The 27,425-nt window shown below is 45.6% G+C and overlaps 1 protein-coding gene across 1 annotated transcript; it reads left to right on the top strand.

Moving 5' to 3' along the window:
• The first annotated feature begins 795 nt into the window (after positions 1 to 795).
• On the top strand, positions 796 to 27,386 carry LOC139351962 (uncharacterized). The gene is made up of 12 exons (XM_070993885.1): positions 796 to 861; positions 2,797 to 3,231; positions 3,392 to 5,021; positions 5,239 to 5,511; positions 6,200 to 6,207; positions 9,029 to 9,407; positions 24,145 to 24,393; positions 24,582 to 24,839; positions 25,410 to 25,712; positions 25,803 to 26,072; positions 26,613 to 26,696; positions 26,799 to 27,386. The coding sequence occupies exons 2-12, from the start codon at positions 2,841 to 2,843 to the stop codon at positions 26,863 to 26,865; spliced, it is 3,912 nt and encodes a 1,303-aa protein (XP_070849986.1). The 5' UTR covers positions 796 to 861; positions 2,797 to 2,840; the 3' UTR covers positions 26,866 to 27,386.
• The last annotated feature ends 39 nt before the right edge of the window (positions 27,387 to 27,425 follow it).

Raw genomic sequence — 27,425 nt, 5'->3', positions numbered from 1 at the left:
GCGTTCAAGTAATTAATATATATGGCAGTATTTTAAGCTTATTTTTCTGTGATAGCTTAGCTAACTCTCTGTTGCTGTTAGCTAAGTAGCTATGATTAACGAAACGTTGCCGCCAAAAGTGAATGTTCGGGTGGAGTATTTCTCTCTTCGTATTATTTGCTTTTTTGCCCAGCTTTAAGATATTTTAATAAGTTTTTAAATACGTTTTAAGGTACAAAACATTTGTCAGGCCAACATTTATGTAGCTGGGACTAAGATCAAATAGTATAGAGGTGACAGGTCAACAGTAATTTGACCGTCGTCACTACGTTAGCTTGTTCGTTGAATAGGAAGGCACTGAGCTACCTCTTTTGTTTCTGTCTTTTGTGACCTGTCTATCTAAGTGTCGAAAGTTTGTTCACTGTATTTTCTATTTTAGGGGCAATTAAGGCAAACATAGTTTACACAGCAGTTTACCAGTTAGCCACCATGGTGAGGAGCCATCAGAAGGGTGTGGCTAATGCTCGCAATTTAGTTTAGCTTAGCTTAACTTAGCTTAGTTTAGCTGTGTTAACAGGTAACAAACAGCTTGCTTCAGCAGTTGACTTTGTGAAGTGAAGAGTACACAATGAAGTTAGAGGTTCTTAAATAAATAAATACATATTTTTCCACTTAAAACACACACAAGAGCTGAAAGTGTTTGCATTTGGTCCCAGCAGATATAGCCACCTTGGTGTTGGACTCTTGGCGCGCTCAGCTTTCGAGCTTTCACTGGATAATATTTTCTGAATTATTTTTCCTTCTTCTTGTGATCAGGAAAATCACACACAAAGGCACAGACAGCTGATGGAGTCCATCATCGGTGGAGACTTTGAGGCCTGAGTAAGTGTCTGATTCACAGGCTGCATGTCTGTGGACGATGGAGTGATTTTTACTTGTTTGTCCATCTGTCTTCTTTATGAGTGCAGTATGTTTCAACTTTCCAGTTAAAACAAGTAATGAAACTATTAATAACAACACATTTCATTCAAAAAGATGTGATATAATGTGCCTGATAATACACTAAAAAGTTAAGTTACCTTAAGTTAGAGGAGAAGAAACAGAACCCAAATGAGCGACGCAACAAAATTCATTTTCAGGATTTCAGATAATGATGACAGAACAGAAATACATTGATTTTGTTATCAGTTCAGAGACGATTCTACCAGTGCCTGTATATGACAAAACAATACTTGGGTAGCTTTGTATGCATTTTGAGTTTGTCTGAACTAACTGAACCCAGTATAAGTTTGTACCTGCCCTGACTGTATTTTATCCATGTTACATATCAGTTAGGCACAGATTTCTTTCAGTATGTTTCTGTTACAAGGCTGTTCAATTCAATACAGAACAAAAACATGATGTTTAATGTTGAAACTGATGAACTTTATTGTTTTTTATGAATATCTGCTGTAACACGTTCCAGATTACAGTTTACAGTACATTTTTCAAGTACTCGTTCAACCCTGATTCTAAAACAGGATGTTGTGTAAAATGTAAAGAAAAATTAAATTCAGGCCATGTATGAATCTCCTTTATCCAATCATGTGTTCACAAAGTGGTGAACTCGCTCCATCCTCTATGACTGAGCCTTTCCAGGACGCCCCTTTCATGCCCAATCATGATCCTCTCACCTGTTACCAGTGGCTCATTGTTTACCTGTGGAATGATCCAAACAGGTGTTTCTGGAGCGTTCCACATCTTTCCCACTCTGTGAAACGTGTTGCTGCATCAGATTCAGAACAAGAGTCATTAGTCAGTAGCAAGTCATTATAAATAAACTGTGATGATGAGCATGCAGTCACACTCTGTTTTATTCGGTCTCAGGCCGGGTTCAGACTACACACTGTTAGCCCGATGTTGAGACGATTTTGTCTTTGCCAACGAGTAACCAGCGTCATGGCTGACAGTGAATGACAGTCGGTCATATTAACTTGTGTAGCTTGACATCCTAAACAACCTGACGCCCCACGCCACCCAAAGCAAAGACGAGCATGTCAGAATTTTTTGTCTTGACTCGTCCAGACGACATGTTCCTGAGCGTTAACCAATCAGGTGCTCTCTCCAGAGCACAGTGAGGTAACCACAGTGAGGAGGAGGGATGCTGAGGTTGCTGCTGTCAGGTGCGACAACGAAAGAGAGGAAAAGTTGGTTGAGCTGTGGCAGCAGTACCTCTGCCAGTTTGATGTTTCCTGGAGGAGGAAGACCGAGTCAAAAAAAAAAAAAAAAGGTTCAGGGTGTACCCCGCCTCTCGCCCATTGTAGCTGGGATAGGCTCCAGCCCCCCGCAACCCCGAAAGGGATAGGCGGTATAGATAATGGATGGATGGAGATCCCATCACACACAACACTTCCGTCAGTTTGACTGACAGCTGCTTCACTGACATGGTGACATCGTGTGACCTCAGAGATAGTCGTCTTTACACAGCCAAACAGGAAGCATGAAGTTGACATTTTGTTTTAAAATACCCAAACAATCCACCAGAGGTTTTAAAGTCCACTTTTTACAATGGAAATAATCTTTCAACCAAAGTCTGTGGTGTCAAACATATTAGATACATACCCCTTTTTCATTCAGCTCTGTGGACAGCACTAAAAATCACATCAAACCCTCAAACTATCAACACTTTGTGTGTGTGTGTGTGTGTGTACAGGTATAGACGGAGTAGTAATGTAAACATGTTGAGAGATTTTAGACATTTTCTGTAATCATTAATTCATCACAGGCAAAATAATTGTTGTAATTGAGATTTAATTTAACCTGGTATCTGTTTTCCAGATGGTTGAAGCTGGGTCTGTGTGCAGCGCTCCTCCTAAGGACACATGGCTTGTACAGCACAGTCTGCTGTAGAGTTCGTCAGGACAGGCAGAGTCCACCTTGTAAGAGAGCTAAAGAACCTGTCGATGATTGTGGAGAACTTGTATCAGCAAAAGGTTTTCAGTGCTGAAGAGGTCAGTAAAATAAAGGCAGAGGGAGATGACTACGATAAAAGCAGAACAATACTGGACTCAGTGATCAAGAAGGGGGAAGCGGCCTGCTATGAGTTCCTCAGGATTATTGACCGGACGAGGAAGAGGAGCCTGGACAGACCACCCCTTCTCCCAGAGAAGAAGAGTAAAGCTTCACACGAGGCCAACAAGTTTGACCTGCACCACTGGATCAGCTGCTTCTCTTTCAAGGACGATGCACAGATGGATATAGACTACTTAAAAGGTATTTTAAAGCAGACTTCTGACTGACAGCCTGTCACATTTTTATTGATCTTTGATTTGATATGATGCACTTAATATGTGCAGATACTTACCTGTTATTTGGTGTAAGATCACAGCAGTTAATTCATGGTATATTTCTGTACTCACTGTTTTTGTTTCAGCCCCAAGCTTGTGCCACAGATACCAAGCAAAGCTGAAGTCAAAGGCCCGAAAAATGTCAAGTGCCTTTTGGATGGCAAACAAATGTGTGTTTGGAGAAAACAGGACGCCCAGTCTGTCATACGCCTCACTTGTATTAGACACACAAGCAAGTAGTTCTCCCTCAAAAATAAAGAAATTGAAGAGCAAGAAAAGCAAGATGATTCGCCCCAAAAAGATGAGGACATACGTCCCTGAGGACAGACCAGAAACATCCCCCGGGGCTCTGCTGAAAACTGATAGAAACATACTCATGGTTGGTAAGCCTGGAATTGGAAAGACAGCACTCTGTCATGAGATGTTGAGACTCTGGGCAGAAACAGACAGCAGGGAGCTGGATTACATGTTTTACTTTGACATGAGAGAAACTTCACACTTAACGATGGATAAGAGCTTGGAGGATCTCCTCTTCAGTGTGTTCAGTGAACCAGACGAAGGCAAAGAAGAAGTCTTACAGGATATAAAGCAGAACTCTGACAACGTCACGATCATCTTTGACGGCATCACAGATGACTCTTCTTCAGTGGTGCAGAAACTTGTAGACAAAGACCTACTGCCTGATGCTAAGGTCATCTTGACTTGTAGACCGGATGATGAAGAAGACTTTGGGGACTTCCTCAGAGTGGAAGTGAAAGGCTTCAGTGAGCAGACCATAAAAACATACTTATCTGCGATAGTTGGTGAGGAACACAAAAAGGTTGTGAGCAGCTTGGAGTTACTCACTCTTTGCCATGTCCCCATGTACGCACTGATGGTGGCTGCCTGCTTTTCATCTGAGGCCCCAGAAGACTCCACACAGCCACGCAGCATCACTGAAATATACATCAACATTGTTCGTTTCTGCCTTCACATGAACAGCAACAAAACCAAAAACCGACGTCTAAATTCCTTCATCACCAACAAGAGACAGCAAATACTGTCTTTGGCTGAGGCTGCTTTCCACGCGACTGAAAGAAAAACTGTGAACTTGACAGATGTGACCTGTGAAGACAGCTGCGTCCTTTCCTTCCTGAAGCCTCTTGTTATCAACGTGGCCCCCACTGAGACCAGAACCATGTATGCCTTTCTCCATTACACCATGCAGGAGTTCTTTGCAGCGCTGTGGCTTTTGAAGAATCCAGATAAAATCCAGGATGTTCTTCAGCAGTGCCTCACCGAGAAGATGAAGCACATGAAGCATCTGATCCCTTTCATGTGTCGACTGTTGACTGACAAAGACCCGAGTTTGATGAAGCATCTGATTCCAGCTCAGAAGCTGAAGAAGATGTCCAAGTGGTTCCTCAAGGAAATGCTAAACAGCTTTCTCTGCTGTCAGTCTCAGAGAGATGAGGACAGCGAGCTCGATGTGGACATGCTCCTCTTATGCCAGTGCTTGTTTGAGTCCCAGTGTCCTGAAGCATGTGTCGACTTTCTGAACAAAGTGGACTTCAGGGTTGATCTCAGTGGACAGAGTCTGGAGTCTTACTCTTGCTGTGCTGTGTCCTACGTGGTCGCTCAGTCCAAGGAGAGGAAAGTATGGCTGAACCTGGAGGATGTTGTGGTATCAGAGCGAGGAATGAGATGTCTGTCTGGATGCCTTCAAAACGTCCAAAGGTATGTGTGAGCATGTGTCAGACTACTGCTCAGGTTACAACACGTCTGATTAAACAGAGCCTCTTTTTCACGTGGAACCACATTTTATTAATGAATGAGGATGAGAAAACAGAATGATCCCATGCCGAGAAAATAAAGAATATTACTTCTGCTGGAGCTTGTTTGAACGATGAACCTTCACTGTTGAAATGATCTCTGATTATCCCTCAAATTATAGGCGTGACCCTCTGCCACAGCAGCTGTGGGAGCTTTTCCTTCTCAGTGGAGGAGAGATGGGAGAGATGGACGACATCAGATTACTCGGCCTTGATGGAAACCAGTTGCACCTTCCAGTAGAGGGTAAAAGACAGCTGTTTGAAAGAGCAGTAAGGTTCACGCAGAAGATCACGACGCAGGTTCAAGTCTGCCTCCACTGGAAAAACTCAACTCGTGTCAGCCAAAGTCTGTTGGAGTTCCTCTCAAAGGCTTTGCCTCACATCAGCACACTCAGGTACGCAGCTTTACTCTTTGTATGGGGCTGATTCCACATGAACTTCACTCCTTTGGAAAGCTGTTGATGTTGAATTGAAAATCCTTTATTTGGAACTAGGGCTGGGCGATAAAGCGATAACGATATGTCTCGGGATAGACACATCATCCATCCATCCATCCATCCGTCCCTTTTCTATACTACCTACTACTACATGTTTGTTTGTTTGTTTGTCTGTTTGTTTGTATGTTACAGATGTGAAGTCTACCTCAGTTTCTGCTATATTTCCAAAACACTGCACATATTTGAAAACATTCAGCAGAAGGTGAATCAGTTTGTAAACTTCCTGCACTAAATCTGCAGAAAAAAAGTTCTCAGGTTTCTTTTTACACTTTTTTTACATTTATTATTTGAGTGTTTTCCATGGTTGTGTTGACATTTCCTTTCCTTTCTACCTTGATAGCTGAGGGGATTATAATCAGAGGAAGGTTCAATTTAAAATAAAAATGTTTAAATTGAGGCTGCACGGTGGCGCAGCAGGTAGTGCGCGTGCCTCACAGCAAGAAGGTTGCAGGTTCGATTCCCGGGTCGGGCCTTTCTGTGTGAGGTTTGCATGTTCTTCCCGTGCATGCGTGGCTTCTCTCCGGCTTCCTCTCACAGACCAAAAACATGCTCATTAGGCTGATTGGTGACTCTAAATTGCCCCTAGGTGTGAGTGTGAGTGTGAATGGTTGTGTGTATGTGCCCTGCGATCGGCTGGCGACCGGTCTAGGGTGGACCCCGCCTCTCGCCCGTTGACAGCCGAGATAGGCTCCGGCCCCCCCGCGACCCCGAAAGGGATAAGCGGCATAGAAAATGGATGGATGGATGGAATGTTTAAATAGAATGTATTTTTCTCCTGGTTCTTATTTTAAATAGGTAATAAAAAATATCAATAATTATCAATATCGACCGATATAAAACACTTATTGTGATACAGTTTTCAGCCATATCGCCCAGCCCTATTTGGAGCCTCATCAGGCCCAGTTCCACCACTGAATAAGTTTTCTTCAGATTTCATAATTAGTAATCGTGGACACTGATCACTGATACTTTCCAGGATGCCCCTTACGTACCCAGTCATGATCCTCTCAACTGTTACCAATGAGCCTGTTTACCTGTGGGATGATTCAAACAGGTCTTTCCCAGTCTTTAGAAGCTCCTCTCCCAACTTGTTTGAAATGGCGTCAAATTCAGAAAGAACTTATATTTACAAAATCAATGATGCTGATGAGCTCAAATGATAAATATGTTGTCTTTGTGCTGTTTTCAGGTGAGTTGATGTCAGAGATTATGAGCAAATGATCACATTATGTTTTAAGTTTACAGTTTCCCAACTTTTTTCATATCTGAGGTGCACTTGAATATTTCCATACACACCTTCGTTACACCTACACCTTTGTAGCCTGACTTTCCTGGTTCCTTAAACATTTTGTGAAGACTTTGATTCAGTGAAAGTCTTCTCAAAATCCACATTTAACCCTGTTCACATCATTGTCACTTGAGTTGTGGGTTGGTTGGTTTTACTGTCTTGTGTTCCTCAGCAGGTATTTGTTGACTTTCATCAGATAAAGTTCATATCAGTAATGCATGGCTCTTTTTCTGCTGTTGATACCAAATCATAACAAAATGTTCGATGCTCCTTTCAGTTTCTCTTTGTGGTCTGGAGACTCTGGTCCAGTCGAGTTGTTGGTGAATCTGTTGTGTGCAGCAAAGAGAGAACAGCAGACAGGAGAGAAGATACTGGAGCTGTTATCATCAGTGTGCAGCCATGAAGCATTCCCCTTTAGAGACATTCATGATGATGAAGAGGATTACCTACGTCAGTGTGATTTCTTGCTGGATCTGGTCTCCCACGTGAAGAAGAGAGAGGCTGAAACAGGCTTGAGTGTTCTTCCATCATTACAGTCAGTTTTCCAGTCAGCTCCTGCAGTCTGGTTCATCGACCTCTCACAGAGAAAGACCTCCATCCTCCTGGAAGTGCTGAAGCTCCAATCAGAGAAGAAACAGGTGGAGCTGACAGGCTGCTCAGGTGACCAGAGTGAAGTGAGGACTCTCCTGCAGTGTCTGCCTTTTATCTCACAGCTCAGGTAAATGAATCGTCCTTCACTTGACTTCAGTGTACGTTTGTGGAGTTGTGTTGTGTGAGTTTTGAAGAGGTTCACATTTTGAGGACTGAATCCTGAACGAGTTTGGTCACAAAATGTGATTGTCCTCGTTGGTTGTGCAGAGTCTCTCTCGATGTTTAGAAACAGACTAAAGACCAAGCTCTTTACTGAACACCTTCTTTCCTAAAACAAAATCAAATCAAATACTCTGTTGACTCCATGCACTCTGTGCATTATTTGGTAGCACGGTCTCGTAGCAGCTATGAGCAGTTGGACCAGAAAGTTGTGTTAGGACACTTATTCTGAAAATCTCAAATGAACGTAGCTTTGGATAAAAGCGTCTGCCAGATGACAAACTGTGATGATCCGTGTTTTAACTCTGGAGTCTGTCTTGTTTGGGATCAAATCTGTGTCCTTTGCACACCAACAAAGTATTTTTTCTGCTCCCTTCAAGTTGTTTTTTAACTCCTTTCTGCCAAGTTTTCAGAGCTTTTTTATCCAAAGGTTGTTTTGTCTTTAAGGTTATCTGTTAGTTTAGTGTCAGCCCTCATGGCTTGTACTGGTGGTCCGACAAAATTGCCATCTTGGATGTCCCTCCACCCTGCCTTAAAGTGAGGATTAGAAAGGAACAGGAAACAATATTCAGTTCTTGAGTAAAAGGAAAGTGGTGCTGAAAAAAGGGCGTCGTCTGGGCGAGTTTGGTAGAGATCCTCCAGACATCAACAGCACCAGGTTCTTTCATGATGGAGTTTACTTTGTTAGTGGTTCATTGACTGTGTCCTGGGTTGGAGGTGGATGAATCCGTCTTTGACAGCCTCATGTTCATATCTCCTCCACACACAAGCACTCGCTGAGAGTCACTAAAGACTTTAATGGAAGGACCAGTCAGTCCCTGGGGGAGCATAGGTATGAAAGAGTGCCGCCATCAGTCCCTCCATCCTTCCTACAACCATCACATGTCGACCTTTATCTCTCATTTCTGAAATGTGTTCATGCTCAGTCTGGTGTGAGATAAGAACAGCCCCCCCCCCCATGCCCTGACTAAGAAGAAGAAGAAGAAACATGTTTAAATCCTCCTCTTTTCATTTCTACATGTTCCACGTCCATGAAATGTGCTTGTTGCAGAGAGGCCTCCTGTGCCCCCTCCCTCCTCAGTTCTAATAATGTTTAACTTCTCTGAAACGCTTAAATCACAGTTAACAGTTTGACATGAGACACATGAACGTAAATAACTTCTTCTTTCATCAGATAAAGTTCATATCAGTAATGCATGGCTCTTTTTCTGCTGTTGATACCAAATCATAACAAAATGTTCGATGCTCCTTTCAGTGTCTCTTTGTCGTCTGGAGTCTCTGAAGAAGTCGAGTTGTTGGTGAATCTGTTGTGTGCAGCAAAGAGAGAACAGCAGACAGGAGAGAAGATACTGGAGCTGTTATCATCAGTGTGCAGCCATGAAGAATTCCCCTTGAGAGACATTCATGATGATGAAGAGGATCGCCTACATCAGTCTGATTTCCTGCTGGATCTGTTCTCCCACGTGAAGAAGAGAGAGGCTGAAACAGGCTTGAGTGTTCTTCCATCATTACAGTCAGTTTTCCAGTCAGCTCCTGCAGTCTGGATCATCGACCTCTCACAGAGAAAGACCTCCATCCTCTTGGAAGTGCTGAAGCTCCAATCAGAGAAGAAACAGGTGGAGCTGACAGGCTGCTCAGGTGACCAGAGTGAAGTGAGGACTCTCCTGCAGTGTCTGCCTTTTATCTCACAGCTCAGGTAAATGAATCGTCCTTCACTTGACTTCAGTGTACGTTTGTGGAGTTGTGTTGTGTGAGTTTTGAAGAGGTTCACATTTTGAGGACTGAATCCTGAACGAGTTTGGTCACAAAATGTGATTGTCCTCATTGGTTGTGCAGAGTCTCTCTCGATGTTTAGAAACAGACTAAAGACCAAGCTCTTTACTGAACACCTTCTTTCCTAAAACAAAATCAAATCAAATACTCTGTTGACTCCATGCACTCTGTGCATTATTTGGTAGCACGGTCTCGTAGCAGCTATGAGCAGTTGGACCAGAAAGTTGTGTTAGGACACTTATTCTGAAAATCTCAAATGAACGTAGCTTTGGATAAAAGCGTCTGCCTGATTTTTGCGATATTACGTAGGTGAAAAAAAGGCAGTCCTTGAAATTTGTTTTACATGGGAGTGAAAGGACATGTCTTGGTCAAAGATGACTCCCAGATTCTTTACAGTGGTGCTGGAGGCCAGCGCAATGCCATCCATAACTGCTATGTCATCAGAAAGTGACTTTCTAAGATGTTTAGGGCCTACTACTATAACTTCAGTTTTGTCCGAGTTTAGCATCAGAAAATTGCAGGTCATCCAGGTCTTTATGTCATGAAGACATGCTTGTAGTCTAGTTAACTGACTGGTTTCTTCCGGTTTCATTGATAAATATAGCTGGGTATCATCTGCATAGCAATGAAAATTTATTGAGTGTTCCTGATAATCTTACCTAAAGGAAGCATATATAAGGTGAATAGAATTGGTCCAAGCACAGAACCCTGCGGAACTCCATAGCTGACTTTAGTGAGCACAGAGGAGTCGTCATTAACGCGTACAAACTGAGAGCGTTCTGACAAGTAGGATTTAAACCAGCTTAGCGCAGTTCCCTTAATGCCAATGAAATGTTCCAGTGTCTGCAATAGGATGCCATGGTCAGTGGTGTCAAATGCAGCACTAAGATCCAGTAAGACTAGTACAGAGACAAATCCTTTATCAGATGCAATTAGAAGGTCATTTGTAACTTTAACCAGTGCTGTCTCTGTGCTCTGATGCACTCTAAATCCTGACTGGAAATCCTCGAATAAACTATTATTGTTTAGAAAGTCGCACAGCTGATTGGCAACTGCTTTCTCAAGAGTTTTTGAGAGAAAGGGAAGGTTGGATATCGGTCTATAGTTGGCTAAAACCCCTGGATCAAGAGTAGGCTTTTTCAGTAGCGATTTTATCACAGCTACTTTAAAGGACTGTGGTACGTAGCCTGTTGATAAAGAGAGATTGATCATGTCTAAAACTGAAGAGTCAATTAGAGGTAATACTTCTTTAAACAGCTTAGTCGGGATAGGATCTAAAATACAGGTAGATGATTTTGATGATGAAATTATTGAAATTAGTTGGTGAAGGTCGACAGGAGTAAAACAGTCTAAAACTGCGACAGACTGAGTAACAGTTTCTACGATTTCTGCGTTTGAAGACAAAACAGTGCCTGTTAACGGCAGGAGTCGATGAATTCTGTCTCTAATAGTTAGAATTTTATCATTAAAGAAGCTCATGAAGTCATTACTGTTCAGAGCTAAAGGAATACATGGTTCAACAGAATTATGGCTCTCTGTCAGCCTGGCTATAGTGCTGAAGAGAAACCTGGGATTGTTCTTATTTTCCTCTATTAGTGCATTTCTCATTTCTGAAATGTGTTCATGCTCAGTCTGGTGTGAGATAAGAACAGCCCCCCCCCCCAATGCCCTGACTAAGAAGAAGAAGAAAAAACATGTTTAAATCCTCCTCTTTTCATTTCTACATGTTCCACGTCCATGAAATGTGCTTGTTGCAGAGAGGCCTCCTGTGCCCCCTCCCTCCTCAGTTCTAATAATGTTTAACTTCTCTGAAACGTTTAAATCACAGTTAACAGTTTGACATGAGACACATGAACGTAAATAACTTCTTCTTTCATCAGATAAAGTTCATATCAGTAATGCATGGCTCTTTTTCTGCTGTTGATACCAAATCATAACAAAATGTTCGATGCTCCTTTCAGTTTCTCTTTGTCGTCTGGAGTCTCTGAAGAAGTCGAGTTGTTGGTGAATCTGTTGTGTGCAGCAAAGAGAGAACAGCAGACAGGAGAGAAGATACTGGAGCTGTTATCATCAGTGTGCAGCCATGAAGCATTCCCCTTGAGAGACATTCATCATGATGAAGAGGATTACCTACGTCAGTGTGATTTCTTGCTGGATCTGTTCTCCCACGTGAAGAAGAGAGAGGCTGAAACAGGCTTGAGTGTTCTTCCATCATTACAGTCAGTTTTCCAGTCAGCTCCTGCAGTCTGGATCATCGACCTCTCACAGAGAAAGACCTCCATCCTCCTGGAAGTGCTGAAGCTCCAATCAGAGAAGAAACAGGTGGAGCTGACAGGCTGCTCAGGTGACCAGAGTGAAGTGAGGACTCTCCTGCAGTGTCTGCCTTTTATCTCACGGCTCAGGTAAATGAATCGTCCTTCACTTGACTTCAGTGTACGTTTGTGGAGTTGTGTTGTGTGAGTTTTGAAGAGGTTCACATTTTGAGGACTGAATCCTGAACGAGTTTGGTCACAAAATGTGATTGTCCTCGTTGGAGTCTCTCTCGATGTTTAGAAACAGACTAAAGACCAAGCTCTTTACTGAACACCTTCTTTCCATCCATCCATCCATTATCTTCCGCTTATCCGGGGCCGGGTTGCGGGGGGAGCAGTCTGAGCAGGGATGCCCAGACTTCCCTCTCCCCGGACACTTCCTCCAACTCTTCCGAGGGGATCCCGAGGCGTTCCCAGGCCAGCCGAGTGACGTAGTCACCCCAGCGTGTCCTGGGTCTTCCCCGGGGCCTCCTCCCGGTGGGACATGCCTGGAACACCTCCATAGGGAGGCGTCCAGGGGGCATCCGATAGAGATGCCCGAGCCACCTCAGCTGACTCCTCTCGATGCGGAGGAGCAGCGACTCTACTCTGAGCTCCTCCCGGGTGACAGAGCTCCTCACCCTGTCTCTAAGGGAGCGCTCCGCCACCCTGCGGAGGAAACTCATTTCAGCCGCTTGTATCCGGGACCTTGTTCTTTCGGTCATGACCCAAAGTTCATGACCATAGGTGAGGGTAGGAACGTAGATTGACCGGTAAATCGAGAGCTTCGCCTTTCGGCTCAGCTCCTTCTTTACCACGACAGACCAATACAGCGACCACATTACTGCAGCCGCTGCACCGATCCGCCTGTCAATCTCACGTTCCATCCTTCCCTCACTCGTGAACAGGATCCCAAGATACTTAAACTCCTCCACTTGAGGCAGGAACTCTCCCCCAACCTGAAGGGAGCAAGCCACCTTTTTCCGGTCGAGAACCATGGCCTCGGACTTGGAGGTGCTAACTCTCATCCCAGCTGCTTCACACTCGGCTGCGAACCGCCCCAGCGCATGCTGAAGGTCCTGGCTCGAGGAAGCCAACAAGACAACATCATCCGCGAAAAGCAGAGACGAAATCTGCCGGCCCCCGAACCGAACCCCCTCCGGCCCCTGGCTGCGCCTAGAAATCCTGTCCATAAAAATGATGAACAGAACCGGTGACAAAGGGCAGCCCTGCCGGAGTCCAACATGCACTTGGAACAGGTCCGACTTACTGCCGGCAATGCGGACCAAGCTCCTGCTCCGGTTGTACAGGGACTGTACAGCCCTCAACAGAGGGCCTCCAACCCCATACTCCTGGAGCACCTCCCACAGAATGACGCGAGGGACACGGTCGAATGCCTTCTGCAAGTCCACGAAGCACATGTGGACATGGGCAAACTCCCATGAACCCTCAAGCACCCTGTGGAGGGTATAGAGCTGGTCCAGTGTTCCACGGCCAGGACGAAAACCGCATTGTTCCTCTTGAATCCGGGGTTCGACTATCGGCCGGATTCTCCTCTCCAGTACCCTGGAATAGACTTTACCAGGGAGGCTGAGGAGTGTGATCCCCCGATAGTTGGAACACACCCTCCGGTCCCCCTTTTTAAAAAGAGGGACCACCACTGCCAGTCCAGAGGCACTGTCCCCGTCTGCCACGCGATGCTGCAGAGGCGTGTCAACCAAGACAGTCCTACAACATCCAGAGACTTGAGGTACTCAGGGCGGATCTCATCCACCCCCGGCGCTTTGCCACGGAGGAGCTTGCGAACTGCCTCAGTGACTTCAGCCCCGGTGATGAATGAATCGACCTCCAAGTCCCCAGTCTCTGCTTCCTCTACGGAACACATGACAGAGGGATTGAGGAGATCCTCGAAGTATTCCTTCCACCGCCCGACAATATCCCCAGTCGAGGTCAACAGCTCCCCACCTCCACTGTAAACAGTGTTGACAGAAAGCTGCTTCCCCCTCCTGAGGCGCCGAACGGTTTGCCAGAATTTCCTCGAGGCCGACCGGTAGTCCTCCTCCATGGCCTCCCCGAACTCCTCCCAGACCCGAGTTTTTGCTTCTACAACCGCCCGAGCTGCCGCACGCTTGGTCCGCCGGTACCCATCAGCTGCCTCAGGAGTCCTATGAGCCAACCAGGCCCAATAGGACTCCTTCTTCAGCTTGATGGCATCCCTTACTTCCGGTGTCCACCACCGGGTTCGGGGGTTGCCGCCACGACAGGCACCGCCGACTTTACGGCCACAGCTATGGACGGCTGCATCAACAATGGAAGTGGAGAACATGGTCCATTCGGACTCAATGTCTCCAACCTCCCTCGGGATCTGGTTGAAGCTCTCCCGGAGGTGGGAGTTGAAAACTTCCCTGACAGCGGGTTCCGCCAGACGTTCCCAACAGACCCTCACGGTACGTTTGGGTCTGCCAAGTCTGTCCCGCTTCTTCCCCTGCCAGCGAATCCAACTCACCACCAGGTGGTGATCAGTTGACAGCTCAGCCCCTCTCTTTACCCGAGTGTCCAAGACATACCGCCGAAGGTCAGATGATACAACTACAAAGTCGATCATTGACCTCCGGCCTAGGGTGTCCTGGTGCCACGTGCGCTGATGGACACCCTTATGCTTGAACATGGTGTTCATTATGGACAAACTGTGACTAGCACAGAAATCCAATAACAGAACACCACTCGGGTTCAGATCGGGGAGGCCGTTCCTCCCAATCACTCCCCTCCAGGTGTCACTGTCGCTGCCCACGTGAGCATTGAAGTCTCCCAGCAGAACAATGGAGTCCCCGGTTGGAGCACTTTCCAGTACCCCTCCCAGGGACTCCAAGAAGGCCGGGTACTCTACGCTACTGTTCGGCCCGTAGGCCGAAACAATAGTGAGAGACCTATCCCCAACCCGAAGGCGCAGGGAAGCGACCCTCTCGCTCAGCGGGGAGAACTCCAACACATGGCGGCTGAGCTGGGGGGCTATAAGCAAGCCCACACCAGCTCGCCGCCTCTCACCGCGGGCAACTCCAGAGTAGAAGAGAGTCCAGCCTCTCTCAAGGAGTTGGGTTCCAGAGCCCAGACTGTGCATGGAGGTGAGCCCGACTATCTCTAGCCGGTACCGCTCAACCTCCCGCACTAGCTCAGGCTCTTTCCCCCACAGTGAGGTGACATTCCATGTCCCCATAGCCAGAGTCGTTGTCCAGGGTTTGGGTCGTCGGGGCCCCCGCCCACGACTGCTACCCATTCCACCTTCTTTCCTAAAACAAAATCAAATCAAATACTCTGTTGACTCCATGCACTCTATGCATTATTTGGTAGCACGGTCTCGTAGCAACTATGAGCAGTTGGACCAGAAAGTTGTGTTAGGACACTTATTCTGAAAATCTCAAATGAACGTAGCGCCAGATGACAAACTGTGATGATCCGTGTTTTAACTCTGGAGTCTGTCTTGTTTGGGATCAAATCTGTGTCCTTTGCACACCAACAAAGTATTTTTTCTGCTCCCTTCAAGTTGTTTTTTAACTCCTTTCTGCCAAGTTTTCAGAGCTTTTTTATCCAACGGTTGTTTTGTCTTTAAGGTTATCTGTTAGTTTAGTGTCAGCCCTCATGGCTTGTACTGGTGGTCCGACAAAATTGCCATCTTGGATGTCCCTCCACCCTGCCTTAAAGTGAGGATTAGAAAGGAACAGGAAACAATATTCAGTTCTTGAGTAAAAGGAAAGTGGTGCTGAAAAAAGGGCGTCGTCTGGGCGAGTTTGGTAGAGATCCTCCAGACATCAACAGCACCAGGTTCTTTCATGATGGAGTTTACTTTGTTAGTGGTTCATTGACTGTGTCCTGGGTTGGAGGTGGATGAATCTGTCTTTGACAGCCTCATGTTCATATCTCCTCCACACACAAGCACTCGCTGAGAGTCACTAAAGACTTTAATGGAAGGACCAGTCAGTCCCTGGGGGAGCATAGGTATGAAAGAGTGCCGCCATCAGTCCCTCCATCCTTCCTACAACCATCACATGTCGACCTTTATCTCTCATTTCTGAAATGTGTTCATACTCAGTCTGGTGTGAGATAAGAACAGCCCCCCCCCCATGCCCTGACTAAGAAGAAGAAGAAAAACCATGTTTAAATCCTCCTCTTTTCATTTCTACATGTTCCACGTCCATGAAATGTGCTTGTTGCAGAGAGGCCTCCTGTGCCCCCTCCCTCCTCAGTTCTAATAATGTTTAACTTCTCTGAAACGCTTAAATCACAGTTAACAGTTTGACATGAGACACATGAACGTAAAATACTTCTTCTTTCATCAGATAAAGTTCATATCAGTAATGCATGGCTCTTTTTCTGCTGTTGATACCAAATCATAACAAAATGTTCGATGCTCCTTTCAGTTTCTCTTTGTCGTCTGGAGTCTCTGAAGAACTCGAGTTGTTGGTGAATCTGTTGTGTGCAGCAAAGAGAGAACAGCAGACAGGAGAGAAGATACTGGAGCTGTTATCATCAGTGTGCAGCCATGAAGAATTCCCCTTTAGAGACATTCATCATGATGAAGAGGATTACCTACGTCAGTGTGATTTCTTGCTGGATCTGTTCTCCCACGTGAAGAAGAGAGAGGCTGAAACAGGCTTGAGTGTTCTTCCATCATTACAGTCAGTTTTCCAGTCAGCTCCTGCAGTCTGGTTCATCGACCTCTCACAGAGAAAGACCTCCATCCTCCTGGAAGTGCTGAAGCTCCAATCAGAGAAGAAACAGGTGGAGCTGACAGGCTGCTCAGGTGACCAGAGTGAAGTGAGGACTCTCCTGCAGTGTCTGCCTTTTATCTCACGGCTCAGGTAAATGAATCGTCCTTCACTTGACTTCAGTGTACGTTTGTGGAGTTGTGTTGTGTGAGTTTTGAAGAGGTTCACATTTTGAGGACTGAATCCTGAACGAGTTTGGTCACAAAATGTGATTGTCCTCGTTGGTTGTGCAGAGTCTCTCTCGATGTTTAGAAACAGACTAAAGACCAAGCTCTTTACTGAACACCTTCTTTCCTAAAACAAAATCAAATCAAATACTCTGTTGACTCCATGCACTCTGTGCATTATTTGGTAGCACGGTCTCGTAGCAGCTATGAGCAGTTGGACCAGAAAGTTGTGTTAGGACACTTATTCTGAAAATCTCAAATGAACGTAGCTTTGGATAAAAGCGTCTGCCAGATGACAAACTGTGATGATCCGTGTTTTAACTCTGGAGTCTGTCTTGTTTGGGATCAAATCTGTGTCCTTTGCACACCAACAAAGTATTTTTTCTGCTCCCTTCAAGTTGTTTTTTAACTCCTTTCTGCCAAGTTTTCAGAGCTTTTTTATCCAAAGGTTGTTTTGTCTTTAAGGTTATCTGTTAGTTTAGTGTCAGCCCTCATGGCTTGTACTGGTGGTCCGACAAAATTGCCATCTTGGATGTCCCTCCACCCTGCCTTAAAGTGAGGATTAGAAAGGAACAGGAAACAATATTCAGTTCTTGAGTAAAAGGAAAGTGGTGCTGAAAAAAGGGCGTCGTCTGGGCGAGTTTGGTAGAGATCCTCCAGACATCAACAGCACCAGGTTCTTTCATGATGGAGTTTACTTTGTTAGTGGTTCATTGACTGTGTCCTGGGTTGGAGGTGGATGAATCCGTCTTTGACAGTCTCATGTTCATATCTCCTCCACACACAAGCACTCGCTGAGAGTCACTAAAGACTTTAATGGAAGGACCAGTCAGTCCCTGGGGGAGCATAGGTATGAAAGAGTGCCGCCATCAGTCCCTCCATCCTTCCTACAACCATCACATGTCGACCTTTATCTCTCATTTCTGAAATGTGTTCATGCTCAGTCTGGTGTGAGATAAGAACAGCCCCCCCCCCATGCCCTGACTAAGAAGAAGAAGAAGAAACATGTTTAAATCCTCCTCTTTTCATTTCTACATGTTCCACGTCCATGAAATGTGCTTGTTGCAGAGAGGCCTCCTGTGCCCCCTCCCTCCTCAGTTCTAATAATGTTTAACTTCTCTGAAACGCTTAAATCACAGTTAACAGTTTGACATGAGACACATGAACGTAAATAACTTCTTCTTTCATCAGATAAAGTTCATATCAGTAATGCATGGCTCTTTTTCTGCTGTTGATACCAAATCATAACAAAATGTTCGATGCTCCTTTCAGTTTCTCTTTGTCGTCTGGAGTCTCTGAAGAAGTCGAGTTGTTGGTGAATCTGTTGTGTGCAGCAAAGAGAGAACAGCAGACAGGAGAGAAGATACTGGAGCTGTTATCATCAGTGTGCAGCCATGAAGAATTCCCCTTTAGAGACATTCATGATGATGAAGAGGATTACCTACGTCAGTGTGATTTCTTGCTGGATCTGGTCTCCCACGTGAAGAAGAGAGAGGCTGAAACAGGCTTGAGTGTTCTTCCATCATTACAGTCAGTTTTCCAGTCAGCTCCTGCAGTCTGGTTCATCGACCTCTCACAGAGAAAGACCTCCATCTTCCTGGAAGTGCTGAAGCTCCAATCAGAGAAGAAACAGGTGGAGCTGACAGGCTGCTCAGGTGACCAGAGTGAAGTGAGGACTCTCCTGCAGTGTCTGCCTTTTATCTCACGGCTCAGGTAAATGAATCGTCCTTCACTTGACTTCAGTGTACGTTTGTGGAGTTGTGTTGTGTGAGTTTTGAAGAGGTTCACATTTTGAGGACTGAATCCTGAACGAGTTTGGTCACAAAATGTGATTGTCCTCGTTGGTTGTGCAGAGTCTCTCTCGATGTTTAGAAACAGACTAAAGACCAAGCTCTTTACTGAACACCTTCTTTCCTAAAACAAAGTCAAATCAAATACTCTGTTGACTCCATGCACTCTGTGCATTATTTGGTAGCACGGTCTCGTAGCAGCTATGAGCAGTTGGACCAGAAAGTTGTGTTAGGACACTTATTCTGAAAATCTCAAATGAACGTAGCTTTGGATAAAAGCGTCTGCCAGATGACAAACTGTGATGATCCGTGTTTTAACTCTGGAGTCTGTCTTGTTTGGGATCAAATCTGTGTCCTTTGCACACCAACAAAGTATTTTTTCTGCTCCCTTCAAGTTGTTTTTTAACTCCTTTCTGCCAAGTTTTCAGAGCTTTTTTTATCCAACGGTTGTTTTGTCTTTAAGGTTATCTGTTAGTTTAGTGTCAGCCCTCATGGCTTGTACTGGTGGTCCGACAAAATTGCCATCTTGGATGTCCCTCCACCCTGCCTTAAAGTGAGGATTAGAAAGGAACAGGAAACAATATTCAGTTCTTGAGTAAAAGGAAAGTGGTGCTGAAAAAAGGGCGTCGTCTGGGCGAGTTTGGTAGAGATCCTCCAGACATCAACAGCACCAGGTTCTTTCATGATGGAGTTTACTTTGTTAGTGGTTCATTGACTGTGTCCTGGGTTGGAGGTGGATGAATCCGTCTTTGACAGCCTCATGTTCATATCTCCTCCACACACAAGCACTCGCTGAGAGTCACTAAAGACTTTAATGGAAGGACCAGTCAGTCCCTGGGGGAGCATAGGTATGAAAGAGTGCCGCCATCAGTCCCTCCATCCTTCCTACAACCATCACATGTCGACCTTTATCTCTCATTTCTGAAATGTGTTCATACTCAGTCTGGTGTGAGATAAGAACAGCCCCCCCCCCCCATGCCCTGACTAAGAAGAAGAAGAAGAAAAACCATGTTTAAATCCTCCTCTTTTCATTTCTACATGTTCCACGTCCATGAAATGTGCTTGTTGCAGAGAGGCCTCCTGTGCCCCCTCCCTCCTCAGTTCTAATAATGTTTAACTTCTCTGAAACGCTTAAATCACAGTTAACAGTTTGACATGAGACACATGAACGTAAATAACTTCTTCTTTCATCAGATAAAGTTCATATCAGTAATGCATGGCTCTTTTTCTGCTGTTGATACCAAATCATAACAAAATGTTCGATGCTCCTTTCAGTGTCTCTTTGTCGTCTGGAGTCTCTGAAGAAGTCGAGTTGTTGGTGAATCTGTTGTGTGCAGCAAAGAGAGAACAGCAGACAGGAGAGAAGATACTGGAGCTGTTATCATCAGTGTGCAGCCATGAAGCATTCCCCTTGAGAGGCATTCATGATTATTATGATGAAGAGGATTACCTACGTCAGTCTGATTTCTTGCTGGATCTGTTCTCCCACGTGAAGAAGAGAGAGGCTGAAACAGGCTTGAGTGTTCTTCCATCATTACAGTCAGTTTTCCAGTCAGCTCCTGCAGTCTGGTTCATCGATCTCTCACAGAGAAAGACCTCCATCCTCCTGGAAGTGCTGAAGCTCCAATCAGAGAAGAAACAGGTGGAGCTGACAGGCTGCTCAGGTGACCAGAGTGAAGTGAGGACTCTCCTGCAGTGTCTGCCTTTTATCTCACGGCTCAGGTAAATGAATCGTCCTTCACTTGACTTCAGTGTACGTTTGTGGAGTTGTGTTGTGTGAGTTTTGAAGAGGTTCACATTTTGAGGACTGAATCCTGAACGAGTTTGGTCACAAAATGTGATTGTCCTCGTTGGTTGTGCAGAGTCTCTCTCGATGTTTAGAAACAGACTAAAGACCAAGCTCTTTACTGAACACCTTCTTTCCTAAAACAAAATCAAATCAAATACTCTGTTGACTCCATGCACTCTGTGCATTATTTGGTAGCACGGTCTCGTAGCAGCTATGAGCAGTTGGACCAGAAAGTTGTGTTAGGACACTTATTCTGAAAATCTCAAATGAACGTAGCTTTGGATAAAAGCGTCTGCCAGATGACAAACTGTGATGATCCGTGTTTTAACTCTGGAGTCTGTCTTGTTTGGGATCAAATCTGTGTCCTTTGCACACCAACAAAGTATTTTTTCTGCTCCCTTCAAGTTGTTTTTTAACTCCTTTCTGCCAAGTTTTCAGAGCTTTTTTATCCAACGGTTGTTTTGTCTTTAAGGTTATCTGTTAGTTTAGTATCAGCCCTCATGGCTTGTACTGGTGGTCCGACAAAATTGCCATCTTGGATGTCCCTCCACCCTGCCTTAAAGTGAGGATTAGAAAGGAACAGGAAACAATATTCAGTTCTTGAGTAAAAGGAAAGTGGTGCTGAAAAAAGGGCGTCGTCTGGGCGAGTTTGGTAGAGATCCTCCAGACATCAACAGCACCAGGTTCTTTCATGATGGAGTTTACTTTGTTAGTGGTTCATTGACTGTGTCCTGGGTTGGAGGTGGATGAATCCGTCTTTGACAGCCTCATGTTCATATCTCCTCCACACACAAGCACTCGCTGAGAGTCACTAAAGACTTTAATGGAAGGACCAGTCAGTCCCTGGGGGAGCATAGGTATGAAAGAGTGCCGCCATCAGTCCCTCCATCCTTCCTACAACCATCACATGTCGACCTTTATCTCTCATTTCTGAAATGTGTTCATGCTCAGTCTGGTGTGAGATAAGAACAGCCCCCCCCCATGCCCTGACTAAGAAGAAGAAGAAGAAACATGTTTAAATCCTCCTCTTTTCATTTCTACATGTTCCACGTCCATGAAATGTGCTTGTTGCAGAGAGGCCTCCTGTGCCCCCTCCCTCCTCAGTTCTAATAATGTTTAACTTCTCTGAAACGCTTAAATCACAGTTAACAGTTTGACATGAGACACATGAACGTAAATAACTTCTTCTTTCATCAGATAAAGTTCATATCAGTAATGCATGGCTCTTTTTCTGCTGTTGATACCAAATCATAACAAAATGTTCGATGCTCCTTTCAGTTTCTCTTTGTCGTCTGGAGTCTCTGAAGAAGTCGAGTTGTTGGTGAATCTGTTGTGTGCAGCAAAGAGAGAACAGCAGACAGGAGAGAAGATACTGGAGCTGTTATCATCAGTGTGCAGCCATGAAGAATTCCCCTTTAGAGACATTCATGATTATTATGATGAAGAGGATTACCTACGTCAGTGTGATTTCCTGCTGGATCTGTTCTCCCACGTGAAGAAGAGAGAGGCTGAAACAGGCTTGAGTGTTCTTCCATCATTACAGTCAGTTTTCCAGTCAGCTCCTGCAGTCTGGTTCATCGATCTCTCACAGAGAAAGACCTCCATCCTCCTGGAAGTGCTGAAGCTCCAATCAGAGAAGAAACAGGTGGAGCTGACAGGCTGCTCAGGTGACCAGAGTGAAGTGAGGACTCTCCTGCAGTGTCTGCCTTTTATCTCACGGCTCAGGTAAATGAATCGTCCTTCACTTGACTTCAGTGTACGTTTGTGGAGTTGTGTTGTGTGAGTTTTGAAGAGGTTCACATTTTGAGGACTGAATCCTGAACGAGTTTGGTCACAAAATGTGATTGTCCTCGTTGGTTGTGCAGAGTCTCTCTCGATGTTTAGAAACAGACTAAAGACCAAGCTCTTTACTGAACACCTTCTTTCCTAAAACAAAATCAAATCAAATACTCTGTTGACTCCATGCACTCTGTGCATTATTTGGTAGCACGGTCTCGTAGCAGCTATGAGCAGTTGGACCAGAAAGTTGTGTTAGGACACTTATTCTGAAAATCTCAAATGAACGTAGCTTTGGATAAAAGCGTCTGCCAGATGACAAACTGTGATGATCCGTGTTTTAACTCTGGAGTCTGTCTTGTTTGGGATCAAATCTGTGTCCTTTGCACACCAACAAAGTATTTTTTCTGCTCCCTTCAAGTTGTTTTTTAACTCCTTTCTGCCAAGTTTTCAGAGCTTTTTTATCCAACGGTTGTTTTGTCTTTAAGGTTATCTGTTAGTTTAGTGTCAGCCCTCATGGCTTGTACTGGTGGTCCGACAAAATTGCCATCTTGGATGTCCCTCCACCCTGCCTTAAAGTGAGGATTAGAAAGGAACAGGAAACAATATTCAGTTCTTGAGTAAAAGGAAAGTGGTGCTGAAAAAAGGGCGTCGTCTGGGCGAGTTTGGTAGAGATCCTCCAGACATCAACAGCACCAGGTTCTTTCATGATGGAGTTTACTTTGTTAGTGGTTCATTGACTGTGTCCTGGGTTGGAGGTGGATGAATCTGTCTTTGACAGCCTCATGTTCATATCTCCTCCACACACAAGCACTCGCTGAGAGTCACTAAAGACTTTAATGGAAGGACCAGTCAGTCCCTGGGGGAGCATAGGTATGAAAGAGTGCCGCCATCAGTCCCTCCATCCTTCCTACAACCATCACATGTCGACCTTTATCTCTCATTTCTGAAATGTGTTCATACTCAGTCTGGTGTGAGATAAGAACAGCCCCCCCCCCATGCCCTGACTAAGAAGAAGAAGAAGAAAAACCATGTTTAAATCCTCCTCTTTTCATTTCTACATGTTCCACGTCCATGAAATGTGCTTGTTGCAGAGAGGCCTCCTGTGCCCCCTCCCTCCTCAGTTCTAATAATGTTTAACTTCTCTGAAACGCTTAAATCACAGTTAACAGTTTGACATGAGACACATGAACGTAAATAACTTCTTCTTTCATCAGATAAAGTTCATATCAGTAATGCATGGCTCTTTTTCTGCTGTTGATACCAAATCATAACAAAATGTTCGATGCTCCTTTCAGTGTCTCTTTGTCGTCTGGAGTCTCTGAAGAAGTCGAGTTGTTGGTGAATCTGTTGTGTGCAGCAAAGAGAGAACAGCAGACAGGAGAGAAGATACTGGAGCTGTTATCATCAGTGTGCAGCCATGAAGAATTCCCCATGAGAAACATTCATCATGGGTCTGAGCAACGTCAGTCTGATTTCCTGCTGGATCTGTTCTCCCACGTGAAGAAGAGAGAGGCTGAAACAGGCTTGAGTGTTCTTCCATCATTACAGTCAGTTTTCCAGTCAGCTCCTGCAGTCTGGTTCATCGACCTCTCACAGAGAAAGACCTCCATCCTCCTGGAAGTGCTGAAGCTCCAATCAGAGAAGAAACAGGTGGAGCTGACAGGCTGCTCAGGTGACCAGAGTGAAGTGAGGACTCTCCTGCAGTGTCTGCCTTTTATCTCACGGCTCAGGTGAGTCAGACAGATACTCAGAAAAGGTTTGTCTGTATATTTAACTTTAAATCACCAATTTAATTTTCACTGTTGTTTGCAAGTGAACACAATTTGTTAAAAGATGAACGCTGTCTCTCAGGTCGTTGATTTTTCTGCAGTGTTTTATTATCATCTGTTGTTATCACATGATATCAGTCCAGACTGAGATCTGCATCCCCGCTCCGGCTCTCGTTCCACTGCTGGTTCACGATGGTCCTCTTTCGACCAAGTCCAAGTCTTTCCTGAGCCTCATTCACACATGCTGATCAATGAAAACGCAGCTGTTTGAATTCTTTATTTTTCCAACGTCTTCACACATTTTCCCCACAGACTGAGTCAGAAGAGTTTCCAGCAGCTGCTCTCCCTCCTCCAGGAAATCCAGGACAGGGACTGGACCCGGTCCTTCTTGAGTGCACTTGGTGGAGACCTGAGCTGCTTCCATCTGAGCTGGGAGGATCTTCTCTACCTGCTGCAGCAGTCGCCAGCTCAGACTCTCACTGTGAACCTGAGGAACACCCACCTCTTCCAGGAGAGCGTCACTCACGTCTTTCCCTTTCTGGACAGGATTGTCTTTAAAAGGTTTTTACCTTTCACCACAGAAACACGTCCAGTTCACCTGCTTACTTTTCCTTTTCCAACGCTTCAGAAACATGTTCCTGCATCGGATTCTGAATGAGGATATCATTTTCAGAAACAGTGACATTTCTCAGCTTCTCTCAGCTGTTGATTAAACAACGTGTCCTGCTGAATGCTCTGTGTGTTTTCAGGCCCCATCCCAGTTTTGTGTTAGCTGCCATCACAGAGGTCTACAAAGCTTGTGCCTGGCCCATTATTCCCAGTTTACTGAGGTCACTGGATCATGAGATCAACCTGACCTGCAGGGAGATGGACTCAGTGAGCTGTGCCGCCCTGATCTTCACCCTCCAACACAGTGACAGAGTTAAACTGAAGCTCCTCTGGACCTCCGTCCCAGCAGGGGAAGTGGAGTCCATCCTGTCTGCGCTGGACAACGTGTCTCAGCTCAGGTCAGATGTCAGGGCTTGTGTCTCAGTGCTGTCCCTCTGTCTGTCCTCTGCATCACACAGGACGGATTTATCAGTGCAGTTCTGGTTTATTACAGATTAGTTCATCATTCTCTCAGGAATAATATCACTGTAGTCATCAAGTTCACAGCTGACAGCTCGAGAAACCCACAGCTTGGAAAGAAAGCAACAGTTTTTCCAGATTATCTGAACCGCTTCATGTGCAGGTCACACTGTGGGCCCTGAAATGTGAGTCACGATCCTTCACTGGAGCAAATCTGAAGCAGGAGGTCAGTTTCCAAATGACGGCTCCTGTGATCACTTCAGCATTTGATCTCATTTTCTCTTCAAAGTTAGTTTCTCGAACCTCTTGACCAATCAGAAGGCATACAAGTGATGTCACTATGTTCCCACACCTCAGCTGTTGACATGATGGACTCAGATGGACACAATAATGAGAGCCAAGCTGTAAAAAATGTAATTGTTGAGTCTGTCTTGTTTGTGTCATCATGTTAGTAACCGATCAATCAGTCTTTGGTTGTATGATTTGTTTGTTTGTTTGTTTCCTGCCAGTGTTGACAGGGAGCTGCTGCTGAGGTTCATCCACTGCTGTGCTGCCCCTCACGACCTGCAGGGGGCAGCAGTCGGCCTGCTCAGGGCTGTGCAGCACAGGCTGGACCTGTCCTGCTCGTCCGGTGTGGAGCTGCCAGAGGAGGAGCAGCCTGACACTCTCAGGCTGACTCACGATGACTGCAGGGCCGTCTCCACCATCCTGAGACACAGCAGCCAGGACACACAGCTCCACCTGCAGGACTGTGAGGTGGAGGACGGCGGACTGGACCTGCTGTTTCCTGCCCTGCACAGAGTCCACCTCCGGTGGGAAAGACCACAGAGTGACCTGAACCAGAGAAGAGGCTTGTTCATGTTCATGTTCATGCAGCATAACAGTCTAATTCTCCTGTTTAGGGCCAGTAAAGCTGTCCTCCTCCAGCTGGTGTCCCTGGTTCCTGGGACCAGTGAGGGGGACTCCGTGAGACGAGCAGCATCCCTGTGTAGAGCCCTGGGTGGAGAGCTGGACTTCAGTCACACCGCGCTGGATCAGAGGACCTGTGGAGCTTTGTCCCTGCTGCTGGATGTCTGTGAAGGGCTGACAGAGCTGGACCTGAGTCACTGTGAGCTCACTGACCAGCTGCTGTCCACACTCACCACACATCTGCACAAAGTCCAAGTCCTGGAGTGAGTGTCAGACTGCACACACACGTGTGTGTTCACGTGACACACACACACACATACACACACATGCACGCACGCACACACACGCACGCACACACACAGGTGGAGTTGGTGTGAGGTTCAGGAAGAGCGGGAAAAAACAGCGAGATGTCTTTTCTGTCCAAACGTCCATCAGCACTCAGGGACCAAAGACTGATGCTGCTCAGCCTGTTTTCAGGAGCACATTCAGTTTATCAGTTCAGTTTATTGATCATATCACCCAATCAGAACAGAAGCTGTCTCAGGACACTTTTCCTGACAGCAGGTCTAGAAATAGAAATCATAGAAGTCCCCTCGTGTGACCCTCACATGAGCTCAGGTGTGTGGAAACTACTCGACTCGTGTTTTGTTTTCCTTCGCTGTTTCCTGTTCTTCACCCAGCTCAGACTGGTCTCATGTAAAGACTCTTCTTCTCTGTCCTCTGCCGTCCTGTGTTGGACACTCCCTGCACTGCCTCATAAATGTACCTTTGTGTGACTTTTTGTCTTTGTGTGCACGTGACAGTCTGAGCCACAACAGGATCACTGATGCTTCAGCCTGGCCGCTGCTCCAGCTGGTCTCCATCCACCCCTCCATCAGCTGTGTGCGGTGAGCAGACAGCACTCAGTCCATCATTCACGTCTGAGGACTCGCAGGCTTTCAGAGACGTCACTCAATGCTGCGTTCGTTCAATGATCTTGTCTTTTCTAGGCTCTTCGGGAACAAGATTGTGGACAAAACACCCTTCAAGACATACCAGCAGTTTGAGATCTGGTGAACCGGTCGTCAGCGTGGTGGTAACGAGGCGACCAGGGAGCGACTGCTTCATGTTTAATGATGACTGTGTTACTGTAGCACAAGTACCAGCACTGCGTTTGTGGTCGTCAGTGGCTTCCAGGCGTCCGGTTAGGCTTCACACACGATGAATTTCTTTCTTATTGGAGTTTGGAGAATGAATTTCCTCCTCATTCTTCTGCTGGGGTCACTCTTTAAACCGGGCTTTTATTGTGGAAAACAAACGGAGGCCACAGCCGTCATGTCAGTGTCATGGGGGGGTTGAATTCACCTCTTTGTATGTTGTGTTCTGAGACGAGTCTCAACGTGACGATGCCCTGAATGAGCAGGAGAAAACCATGTTTGATACGTTTACAGAAAATTATGTCCACAAACTGACTGAAATGTATTTTTTATATGATTTGAATGAAGTGATTCAGGACATGGATGCTTGTTTTCTCTGCTTGTTCTGTCTTTATATGATCTTTCTGGAGCTTTCTGTCATTAAAACACCTCACTGAGCGTAAACTGCAGTCATCAGTGTTTCCTTGCGTCCAGGTGAAA

The sequence above is a fragment of the Chaetodon trifascialis genome, chromosome 24 (genome assembly GCF_039877785.1).
Source record: "Chaetodon trifascialis isolate fChaTrf1 chromosome 24, fChaTrf1.hap1, whole genome shotgun sequence".
NCBI classification, from domain to species: Eukaryota; Metazoa; Chordata; class Actinopteri; order Chaetodontiformes; family Chaetodontidae; genus Chaetodon; species Chaetodon trifascialis.
This window is presented reverse-complemented; position numbering and strand designations above follow the sequence as displayed.

What these genes read in the sequence shown, in the direction of transcription:
- LOC139351962 (XM_070993885.1), top strand. Translation starts at nt 2,841, where the DNA reads ATGGCTTGTACAGCACAGTCTGCTGTAGAGTTCGTCAGGACAGGCAGA. An exon ending in GACAACGTGTCTCAGCTCAG is followed by an intron (nt 24,840 to 25,409) that starts GTCAGATGTCAG and finishes GTTTCCTGCCAG; the next exon opens with TGTTGACAGGGAGCTGCTGC. An exon ending in CCCTCCATCAGCTGTGTGCG is followed by an intron (nt 26,697 to 26,798) that starts GTGAGCAGACAG and finishes TGTCTTTTCTAG; the next exon opens with GCTCTTCGGGAACAAGATTG.